At 28.5% G+C, this 12368-nt stretch overlaps 1 protein-coding gene across 3 annotated transcripts; it reads right to left on the reverse strand.

The window, feature by feature from the left end:
* Nucleotides 1-27: 27 nt before the first annotated feature.
* LOC123266618 (uncharacterized protein KIAA0930 homolog) lies at nt 28-11100 on the reverse strand. Of its 3 annotated transcripts, XM_044730936.1 has the most exons (10): nt 10827-11100; nt 10530-10762; nt 9219-9538; nt 8870-9133; nt 8368-8467; nt 7650-7955; nt 6149-6352; nt 4507-5169; nt 2742-2891; nt 28-176 (listed from the first exon to the last, which is right to left on the reverse strand). In XM_044730936.1, exons 2-10 carry the CDS (start codon nt 10642-10644, stop codon nt 136-138), a joined length of 2163 nt encoding a protein of 720 aa, XP_044586871.1. In that variant the 5' UTR covers nt 10645-10762; nt 10827-11100; the 3' UTR covers nt 28-135. The 3 variants fall into 3 exon arrangements, with proteins under 3 accessions (XP_044586871.1, XP_044586870.1, XP_044586872.1); XM_044730935.1 differs by having other exon boundaries at nt 10530-11100; XM_044730937.1 differs by lacking the exons at nt 4507-5169; nt 6149-6352 and having other exon boundaries at nt 10530-11098.
* Nucleotides 11101-12368: the final 1268 nt, after the last annotated feature.

Consider the following 12368-nt stretch of genomic DNA (forward strand, 5'->3'; position numbering starts at 1 on the left):
AAATGGATGAGGAAAGTAAAAAAATACTTTATCATTCAAATCCAGTGTATTATTATTAATCAAGTTTATACATAAATTTATTTTATGTTTCAGTTTGTAGATTGGTAGAAAAACAAATAAATTATCAGACGGTGGCTAAAATGTGAGAATTGGATCTTCTCTGTGGTCCAGTATGTCTGGAAAAAAATTGCAATTTTTAATTATAAATTATCAATTATATCGCGTGCCAAAAGGTAAAAGGGCGCATAATTTTTTTTTTTATCACCAATCGACTGGTTGACATATTCTTCGCCTAAAAATGAAGCATCGATTTCCTAAAGCTAAAAGGGCGTATGTCTCTTATTATGCGCCCTTTTAGCTTTAGGAATTTGAAAATTTTATGACCTAAAGCTAAAAGGGCCTATAATTTTTTTTTCTAAACCCGAGTAAAAATAAAAATTGATTTTTAAAAAATTAAATTTTTATCCACTGCCGCAACACCGCTGCACTACAGCCGTTTACACTGATAGAAGGATTTATTTGTATTAAATAATATTTGTTAATAGTTAACAAATCATTTATTAGAGACCACTTTTTAGTATTAAATAAATATTTCTTAGTATTTAAAATGATTTGTTTGTATTTAATAAATCTGATATTCATTTATTAAATATTAATAAATCTTTTTAAATACTAAGAAATATTTGTTAAGGACTAACAAACGGCTTCTAATAAATGATTTGTTAAATATCAGCAAATCTTTTTAACTATAAACAAATCCTTCTATCAGTGTAGAAGACAAAATCGCCGCAACACGAAATCTTAATTCTCAACTCGCATAACCGCAACACCGCCGCAACACAGCTGCACGCTGCTTGATATTATTCAAATCGTCGCCGCAACATCGCCGCAACACCGCTGCAACACTGCTGTACCCCAATGCTAAAGCATAGCTACAATTTCACAAAAAATGGCATCATAATTAATTTATCACGCAATAATTAATTAATAAATTTTAATGTAAGACCTATTGTTTAATCTCCTTTTATTCAAATGCCTAATATTCAAACGAAACAAATTTTTAAATCAGGCCAAAGTACCGCGAAACTATTGATTCTTTTTAGTCGTATTATTGAAGTATATTTTTTAATTCTGTCCCCTGGGTTGAACAGAAGCGGCACGCCTATCGAAATATCCTGGAAAAATTTTATATAATGATTAAACTGCGATGGGATTCGAACCTGGGTCGTCTGCATGAAAGTCTCGAACATTACCAACTGCGCTGCAAGTCGTAGTTAACTAAAATAATTTAGTTTAGCTATTTGAATGATCAACAAAGATTTTATTTCAATGTATACCACCAAACAAAGGTAGTGCAGCGGTGTTGCGGCGGTGGTGCGGCAATCACAATTTTATTATTTCGTCACAGATTTGTTGCAGCTGTGTTTCGGCGGTGTTGCGGGATTTAAGAAGTATTTTAGAAATATTTATTACAGTGCAGCTGTGTTGCGGTAGTGCTGCGGCAATTATAATTTTTTTATTTTATCACAGATTTGTTGCGGCTGTGATGCGACGCTGTTGCGGGCACTTATAGACTCCGTACGGCGCTGTTGCGGCTATTTTATGTTTTTACTCGGGAATATTTCATAAAAATGCTTATTTTTAGCCTAAAAATTAAAAAAAAAACGGCAGAGTCATACGAGAGAGGCATATTCTAACTAAACATACACTCTTTTAAAATTACAATTAAAAATATTTTCAAAAAATTGCTAAATATGCGTGATTGAAGTAATTTATTTTTTATTTGAAAATTATTTCAATCTCATTAGTTTTCGATTAATTTATTTATCTATTGCTTGTATAAAAATAGTTTAAAATTATTATTTTTTCAATATTGTTTGAGTACTTAACAGCCGATCTCCTCTTTTTTTCGCGTCGCACTCACTGTAAGAAACGGTATTATCCTTGTTGTACTCATAATTATAAAACTATTGCAGTTTAATGTTTTTATTTTAATCAAATGAGAATTTCGAAAAAAACGCTCTGCTATGAAACAGATAATTAAAAAATCTATTACGTAGCAGAGTGTTTTTTTTTTTCAAAATTCTTCTTTGTCTAAGAGAGAAATATAAAGTTACAATCGTATAGGGACCGGTAGGTAAGAAATTTTTTTTTATTTATTAAATTTTTTAATTTCATGTCTTGTGAAGCTATTTATCAAAATTTTATATAAAAACATAAATTTTTTTTATGCGCCCTTTTAGCTTTAGGCACTACTTTTCTAAAAACTAAAAGGGCGCATGTCTTGAGTTACGCCCTTTTAGCTTTAGGATGCTCGAATTTTTTTTTTTACATATCTTTGTGTTTCGAGTGATTTTAAGAAGAATGGCAAAAAAAATTTTTTTTATGCGCCCTTTTAGCATGGATCCCTACTAACCTGTAGCTATGCGCCCTTTTTGCATTAGTCACGCGATATAATTAATATAATTAAGAGAGAAAAGCAAAATTTGTTTAAAAAAAATTATTTATATGATAAAGTGAATTTTTTTTTAGTTAAATTTTTGAATTTTAAATAAATAATAAAGTTTTTGAAGAAAAAAAAACGAAATGTTAATAAATTAGAGAAAAATAAATTTGTGAAGAAATAAGAAAGATTTTAATAACAATTTTTAATTGTTGGGAGTTAATATTTAAATTAAATTATGCATTTTGTTGAAACTTTGACGTATTTTTTCAAATAATATTTTGAAATTAATAAATACCTTTAGCGATGCTCCACCACGGCAAAGTAATATATGTAAGGAATGCATTTAGAGGAACGGATTGCGCTCTGCGAGTTTCCTTCCAAAAGTGGAACGTCTGAGTGAATCCCCGCATTGTCCAGAGCGGATTGTAGGCGCCGTCATCCAGTTCTGCCAAATGAGACCGAAACAAATCAATGAATAATTTAATAAATAAGTCAAATAAATAAATTAATGAGAAACAAAAAAATAAAATTGACCTAGGTCAATCCCTCGTAATTCCCGCAAATGTAAAGTCGTATCAGTTTGAACAGTTAATAAGCATTGCAGAAACATTTTAATGAAAGAAGAAATATATATAGTATTAGTGAAAATGCTGGAAGCGATGGCAATGATGTAGAAAAGAAGCAGCGAGTATTGATTTTATGCATTGAATAATAAATTTTCCTTTAATTTCAACGCATTCTCTTAAACTGATCATCAATTAAAGTTATTAATAATTTATAATTAATAATTAGCGATTAACCAAACCGGACGAGTGACGATGAGGGAATCAGAGAGGGATATCGCCCATAGGTCAATAAATATTTATTTTCTCGTTAATTTCTTCATCAGACTGCTAAAAATTTAAGATGTAAGATTTAACCTTCCGTTACTCGCGCTAGTGAAGGAGTTTCTGGATATTGACTTTTATTTTAAATAATAATAAAATAAAAATTAACAAAATTTATTTATCATTAATCAAAAAATGATTTTAGACTTGAATTTTTAATTTATATTTTGTTTTATTAATTTTAAATAGCGGCTTAATTAAATTTTTATAAAAATTTGACTTTTGGAACTGAAATTAATTTTTATTGCAATTTTTATGATTTTTTTTTAATAAATAAATTATTATAGAGAGAATTTATCAAAAAATGCTTTTTATAGAAATTAAAAATAAATATCGAAGCAATCTTTTTTTTTTTATTTAAAAATTTGTTGTAACTAAAAAAAAAATATTATAATCTTTAAATACCCATTTTTTAATTTTTTAACGAATAAAAACCATTTTTTTTTATTTTTAATCGATAAAAAAAAAAAGAAATAATTCATTCCAAAAATTTTTTACAGTGTAATTTAAGTGTTTTTATTATTTAATAATAAAAATTTCGATGAAAGTAAAAAATTGTCCAACAAATTAAACTATCAGAAGTAATTTTTTTGTAATTGAAATTTTCTGTAACTAGTTGTGCACGGAAAGAACAAGATGACACTGGATATTGTCTCAGATTATACTGAGTGAAAAAAAATTTCAGATAGTAGCTAGTATAATCCAGATTACAATAAGTATAATCCAGATATCACGCAGTATAATCTGGATTTTTCTAGCTATTATTTAAAATTTTTTTTGACCACAAATATCACTGAGTATAATTTGGGATTATATCCGGTGTCATCTCGTTCTTTCCCTGTGCGCTTAATTTTGAAAACACTATAACTTTAATTCTACTGAATGTTTTTAGCTAAAAATTTAACTGTATACTCTTGAAATATGTATAAATAAATGGTAAAAATTTCAAAGTTCTAGAAAAAAATCCCAAAAAATGCTCAAAAATTAGAGCATCAAGCCAGAAGGTTTTAAAATAAATTTGGCAAAAATATCAATTAAAAAAAAGCACCAAGGCATTTTTTCGCGACGCGTTTAACGTTAAATTTTGAACGCATGTTATGGAAGGTTAAAATAATTATCAGACCCCTTAAATTTTTGAGGTGCAGGGTAAATGTTTTGATTAATAAAATTTACCCTGAGAACCGGGGCGACGCGGGAGCTCGCACCAATAGTAGATCGCGGTGCCATCTGGAGTGACCCGATGAGGTGGAAGCGGGTGATTCCCAATAACACTGCCAGACAACGCGCGTCTTCGCCTTCTTCTGGGTAAAGTCGCGCTCTGTTTATGCGAACTGTTAAACACCTTAGTAATGTTAGCATTTGCATTTTTGTCTTTGAGAGGCTCGCTAACACAGCTCTGGTCATTGTCATCCTGATCCTCCAAGTGTTCTTTATCGAGACTGTCATCTCCGTTGGCTTTAACACCATTGGTCTTTCCGTTAACCTCCTCGCGGCCATTAATCAGCCCGTGCTTCCTAATGGCGCCCAGAATCTCATCGTCGCTGAAGTAGCGCCGCGCGCGATGGCGTCTCGAAGCTCCGCGGAAGTTCTCATCACCGTCAAAGTCTTGGTGATTATTCCGACGCTCAATGTCCATAGGGTAGCTCGTTATCCGGCGATTGTCATTATTACTGGCGTAACCCAGAGGAAGTTCTTCTTTTCCGTGAACTAATATCGCTCCGGTGTCTAGTTTTTGCATTACATCATCAGTCAAATGCTCGGGGGTAGAAGCTGCCACCACTGACTCACTCCCTACTTCGATATTGTGGTGACGACGGTGTCGACGCTTTGGAGTTCCTACATCGTGGATATATTACCACAAAATATTGTCTTTTTATGAGTTTATTACTCAGTTTTTTTTACTTTGTAATTGTTATTATTACTATCGTTTTTTTATAATGGTAAAAAAAATTAATTTTATGCAAAAGAAACAATTTTGAATAAAAAAAAATAATTTTTAAGGATTTAATCATATTTAAGAAAATATTTTTTTTCATGTAATTTTTTAAATAAATTTTTTTTTTGGGTTAAATAAATGTTATTTAATTCTTCAAATTATTTTTTTTATAACTTAATATTTATTTATTATTAATTATAATTAAAAAATATTAAGTTATAATTAATTAATTCTTCAAATTGATTTTTTTGGTTCAAGATTTGTTTTTTTAATCAAATTAATTTTTTTATAACTTCATATTTATTTATTATTAATTATAATTAATAACTATTAAGTTATAATTAATTCTTCAAATTGATTTTTTTTTAAATCAAATTAATTTTTTTATGAGTGTGTATTATAATTTAATATTTATTTATTATTAATTTTATAATAAGAATTAAAAAGGAAAGAAAAGTAATTTTTTAGCTTCATAATTACTTTTTTTTTAGCATAAAAAATTGAATAATTAATAATGAAGTTCTTTTTTTTCGATTACTTTTAATTTATAATAATCAAAATTTGTAGAAATAAATTTTTTAGTTTTAATTTCATTGCTTTAATAACAATTAAATTATTTTTTGTCCGTATTTAAAGTGTAAAATTGAGAATTTAAAAAATCAATTTATAAAAATGACAATTTTTTTTTAATTAAAATTTTAAATTTTTTATCGAAAAATTGACATTAAAAAAATGTTTCTTTTATTTAATTAATTTATTTTCGATAAATTTTAAGATAATAATTTTTGATAATAAAGAAAAAAAATAATTAATAAAATAAGTAGATGAACAATAATAGTAATAACAACAATAAGTAACAACCCCGAGTAACAAACTCACCGATAGACCTTCTAGGAGAAGAGCGTTTATCATTTTCACGTGAATTAGCCGAAGAACTTTTGTCTTTAGTTATCGGCTTTGAAGAAGAGTCGCTTCGGTCCCTAGATGAGGATGAGCGACGTCGCCTGGAGCGAGGGCTTCTATTCTCTTTCTGGCGGACCGGGGACGCGACCCGGCCGCCCCAGCTGCTAGCCTGATTCTCAGCTACAAAGTAAACTCTTATTTTCTTATTCGGTTCTTTGTTCCTTGATTGACAGGATCCTCAATTTATATTTGAATTTCAATCGTGCCACGTGTGTGTTTGCCAGGGACTAATATTCGGTCGGGCCAGGAGGTGTGGGTACGAGAGAGAAGAAGAGAGAAATTCAACAAAAACAAACTTTTAAATAATAAAAAAAAAAAAATTATTATAATAAATTTAATCGAATGTCATCTCTTAGATTAGTAAATCCCGATAAAACGAAACTCGTCACTCGTTCGTTAGTTTTCTGCCTTCTCCGCTCCCAAAGGATTGGAATCATGCAGCTTTGCATGCAGTGTCATCGAATTTATGTCTAATTATAATGTTTTTATAGTTGTTATTGTACTTATAAAAATGATTTTCTTAAATAACACAATACGGGAGTATAGAAAAATATTTTGTGGCAACAATTGAGTTTACTTGTAGTAATAAATTGATATTTTTTTCAACAAAGTGAGCCAAGATGCAATAACAAATCAATTTTTTATACCGCTAAATCATTCTGTTGGCTTAACAATAATGATTTTTTTTTATAACAATATCTGTTTGTTGTTACAATTAAATTATTCCGTTAGCATTACATTATGAAAAAATTTCATTTGAAAAATATGGACAAAAAATTAATTTTTTAGAAATTTTATTTTTTAGTTAAAGAAATAAAAATTTTTTTGATGGTAACTTTTTTGTGAAAAAAAATTTTTCTAGATTTAAAAAACAATTTTAGATAGACAATTTGAGAATTTTGATCCAAAATGATTTTTTTTTGGATCTAGAAAACTTTTTAACAAGAAAGTTACTGCGAGAATAATTTTGATTTCTTCAGCTAAGAAATTTATGCTAAAATTTCCAACAAATTAATTTTTTGTCACAAAAAATCTTCATTGTTTTTCAAAATAAATTTTTTCTCTCAGAGTACTTAGCTGATTTTGTTATTATAACAGAATTTATTCGTTATGTTAACAAAATATAATTGTTGCCTTTATTATTATTTATTTTAACAATATAATTTAGCTACTTTAACAAAAAAATTTGTTAGACCATCTAACTAGTTAATATTGCTAACAAAAAATTTTTTTTAGTGTGTAATTGTGATTGTAACTGTAAATAATTTATGTACAAACATAAAAACTACCGGGAACTAAGGAAGCGTAAGTGTAAATCTTGATGGATAATTTCATTGCTTCTTCTCTGACATCTGCTCAATGAAAAAAAAAAAAAAAAAAAAAAAATATTTAAAAAAAAATTACGGTCAATAATTACCGTCTCGAACATCCCCAGCCTCGATTTCATTCAGTCCGTTGGCCATAGAGTCGAGTCCCTCGTTCTCGGAACGAGCTTTGGTGCTCGCTGCGTCCGGTTTGGTTCTCCAGCCGCCGCGAACAAAGTTGTTGAGGTTAGAACTCGGGTCCGAAAGACGGCGCTGGTGGCGGTACATGAAAATTTCTTCCGCGTCGTCCCAGTCGGCGTCCCAGAGGGCGTCGGTTACCGAGTAACCCGGTTCCGAGGTTGGAGTTTCTGCGCCAGAACCTTTTGGCTTCGTCACTGCCATTTCAGCGTGGCCTTTCCCTGAAAGTCATTTTTTTAATCTATAGAAATTGGGCAATTTTACTGAATTAATTTAAAAAAAATTCACTTTAGAAAATTTTGAGACTCAGACGGTTAGTTTAAAATTTTAACAAGAATTTACTTTAGGGAAAGATTAATTTGTTTGTAAATCATATATAATTAATAATTATAAATAACTAGAAATTCAAATTGCGCGCTCTAATTCTGAACCAATAAGGAATCAGGGTCCATGTTTTCGAGTTATTTCGATACTAAGCTAACTTCAATTAACCATCAATTTTAATATATAGGATTTTCGGAACTTTTGATAAGAAATTTTCATTAGTAATAATTTTTTCTACTTACTAAAAAATAGAGGAATAAAAATAAAAAGACGGGTTAAAGAATATGATTGAAAGAATAATTTTAGTACCTTGAGGGCCTTTCATACGAACAAATTCAATTCTTTGTGAAGAAGCTCCGGAAAAAAGTCCGAATGTCATTCGTTGCGCCATTTTTGTACTGAGGCTTGACTGTAATAATTAATCAAATAATTAAAATTTTTAATTTGTTATTAAAAATTATTTTTTTTTAATTCTAGAAGACTAAAAATGAAGAAATCACAAAATTCGAAGAATATATTAAATTTTTAATTATATTTTTGAAAAATTCAAAATGAAAAAATGAAAAAAAAAATTCATTTTTAAAATAATCATTAATTTAAAAAACTATTTAATTTTTTTCTTTTGAAGTTAGTAATAAAAATTAAGTATTAAATTTTATAAATTAGCAATAAATAAATTTTATTTTATACAAATTAAACTTTTCAGCGAATTATTCAACATTTAATGACGGACATAATAATTTTAACTAATAATTTATTTTTTATTATAAATATTTTAATTAATTAATCAAAAATTTAAAGAAAAACATACCCGAGCATCATAGACTTTCTTCAAAGCGTCATATCTGATAGATCCAAGAAAAATAACACCTTGAATAGCGCCTTTGCGATCGGAAGCTACCAACTCGACACAAACCATTTCTCCATCTCTAACTAATATATCACAGAATACTTCGTCAAAATTATCAACCATGAAGCATATATGTGGGTAGGTCATTTCTTCGAGGTCGCCTTTGGCGTCCATGCGACGGCGACTTGGACTGGCATACACTTTTTGCGAATGTCTCCTTAGTACCTTCAATCAAATTCAATTATTAGCCCATAATTATACTCTTGAATTTTTCGGGAATTGAAAATTAAAAATAAACCGAAAAACTCACTTGCAATTCCTTGGGGCTAGTGCGAGTGCAAATCGCCAAAGTGAGAGTATAATTGAACTGGTGAACGACCAAATTAAGATAAACAGTTTCTTCCCAGTCGATATCTGGGTCTCCGATCGGTAGTTTCTTGCTGTCCTTCCGAAAGACCTCAACTTCTGTTTCAAATTTCGGCATATAACGCGATGAAGTTTTGATGTGCTTCTTCCTCACAAAGAAGAGAAGGTCGTCGTCGTCGATTCTGTGCTCGCCTTGGAAGAGAAAGTACCTGACGAAGAGGTCCATCCAGTAAGTCGTGTCTGGAAGAACCACGAACCCAGAATCTGCGAGGTAACCATTTATCATTAATTGTTATTAAAATACTTCATCGAAAGTATAGTTAAAATTAATCAATATTGCACTGTACTTTCTTAAATATTGACGTTTTTTAAGAAATAAGCTCATCCCGATGTTACACTCATCAAGAGCTTTCATTTGAGTACCCACATCAATTTTTCATATATTTTTCATATATACATATATATGATATATATAAATATATAAAATATATGAAAAATTGATGTGGGTACTCAAATGAAAGGTCTTGATAATTGTAACATCGGGATGAGCTTATATCATTAAAAATGTCATTAGTTGACAAGATAGCAATGTCAGTTCTTAATTAGTGATATTTTTAAAGATATAAGCTCATCCCGATGTTACACTCATCAAGAGCTTTCATTTGAATACCCACATGCATTTTTGATATATTTTTCATATATACATATATATGATATATATAAATATATAAAATATATGAAAAATTGATGTGGGTACTCAAATGAAAGGTCTTGAGGAGTGTAATGTCGGGGTGAGCTTATATCTTTAAAAATGTCAATAATTCACAAGATATAAGGACATTTTTATCAACAAAATCTATTTGTTGCTTTCACTATGGTTTATTTAACAAAATAATTTAGCTGCTTTACTAAAATTTGTTAGACCCTCTAACTAGTTAATGTTACTGCAAGAAAATATTTTTTGTTAAACCAACAAAAATATTTGTAATTCCTTGACAATATATTTGCTTCAACAAATCGATCTATAAAATCCCAAATTATAAATTAACAAAACTGTTTTGTCATTATAGCATATAAATAATTTATTACATCCTATGTTTTGTTATCAAAACATATTAATCATCCCTTTGCTAACATAACAATTTATTCCCGCATTTTTTTTAAAATTATTCTAACAGAAAAATTTATTCAGTCCTTAATCAAAAGTACAATTGTCCAATCGACAGTTTATATAAAAAATAAACCAAAAATTCACCATCTTTAAGCAGCTGCCTCATCTCTTTGGTCCTCTGGAAGTTTATCTCTTCAAGCAACAACTCAAGCATACTCGGTGGCCTCGGAACACCTTCAGAACTTCCAGAACTCGCCATGATCTTGACAAACAGCAGGTTGCTCTTGTAATTTCTCTTTCACTTCATCTCAACTCTTTTTTCTTCCTCGCATATATTTATATTGTCCTTATCACATCATATCACAAAACTTCAGCATCTATCATCATTATTTTTATTTATTAACACACATATGCATCATTCTTATAGCGCTTGCGTGTTACCTGGACGCCAAGCCCTTGTTGAGCAATGAAAACTGGAATATAAATCCGGTGTTGTATTTTATAAACAATTCCTGGTCATTATCTTCAACGTGTTTTTAATTAACTTGTTATGGACACTGCAGGAATGGTTCCACTTCCCGATCACATTTATGACTTATCGCCGAGAATATTAGGTAATTGATGTAACTGGTATCAAACGGGTGCCACAAAGCTTCTACTTCTCTGTGCTTTTAGTAATATCCAGTTGTTTATCCTTCTTGCGTTCATATCATTCCTCTCTTCCTCTTTCAATTGGTAGATTATTAAATTTACCGCGATCAATATGCGCGCGCAGGTTTTATTGTTTCAGAGCGCGCCACCGATCAGTGTCGCTTTATCGTATATCATTACGGGAAGTCCCTTTAGGTATTTTGTTACCTTTCGTTGTTAATAATATTTTTACAATTATTTTGTATGTTGTTTTATCATTTATTTAAATAAATTAATAATAATTATTAATATATTTGATATAATAATAATTATTATTAAATAAATATAATAATAATTATCATTAATGTATTTTATATGATAATTATTATTAAAAAAATATAATAATAATTATTATAGAAATAATATTTAGAAATAATAATTATTATTGTATTTTATTAAAAATATAAAATTTAATTATTGTTATTATGAAATATAATAAAATTAGATTTAAAAAATCATAATATAATTTATTTTTTAAGAATTAATATGCGCGCAGTAGCCCTATCGGATCCGGCCTTTGCTTACCAAAGCATTGGACCGGGTTCGAGTCCGGCGTACACTAATGAATATTTTCAATATTTAAGTGTACTATTCTGCTTTTCCCAAAAAATGAAACGAGTTTCAATCTCAAAAGTTTACCCCCTACCGTAGTCGCTCATGACCTTAGTAGTTTATGCGATTTTAAACAAATTAAAAAAAAAAAAAAAGAATTAATATGAAAATTATTATTTAATATAAATTATTGATAAATTTTAGTTTATAAAAATTATTAATTAAAAAAAAAAATTTTGATTGAAGAAATAGTTCTTGAAAGTTTTAAATATTTATAAATTAATTTGTACACAAAAAAATAAGTATTTTTTGTTTTAATAATTACAATTTAGGAAAATTTAAATTGATAGAAATGAAAAGAAAAAATTTTCAATACTTTTTATAAATTTTTAATAAAAATTGAAAATTATTTTAAGCCATTTAATAGAGTGATTTTTAATTTCAAAAATATGAATTGAAATTTTTCTCTTTAGCGATTAAAAAACTTAAAAAATTGTAATTTTTTAAAATATTTTTTAAAATTTAATTATTATTGATTAAAAAGTGTTTAAGTGTGTTTTAAAAAATTTTATATTTTTTAATGACTCCAAATCTTTTAACAAAAAAATTTGTCTATTATTAAGTGATTAAAAATTATAAAAATTTTGTAAAAAAAATTTAATGCATAAACATCAAGATTTAAAATTTGAAGACAAAAGAATATTAAAAAATGTTTATTTGTAATTTTTCCAAGTCGCTTAT

This window comes from Cotesia glomerata, linkage group LG6, assembly GCF_020080835.1.
Source record: "Cotesia glomerata isolate CgM1 linkage group LG6, MPM_Cglom_v2.3, whole genome shotgun sequence".
Classification (NCBI taxonomy): Eukaryota; Metazoa; Arthropoda; class Insecta; order Hymenoptera; family Braconidae; genus Cotesia; species Cotesia glomerata.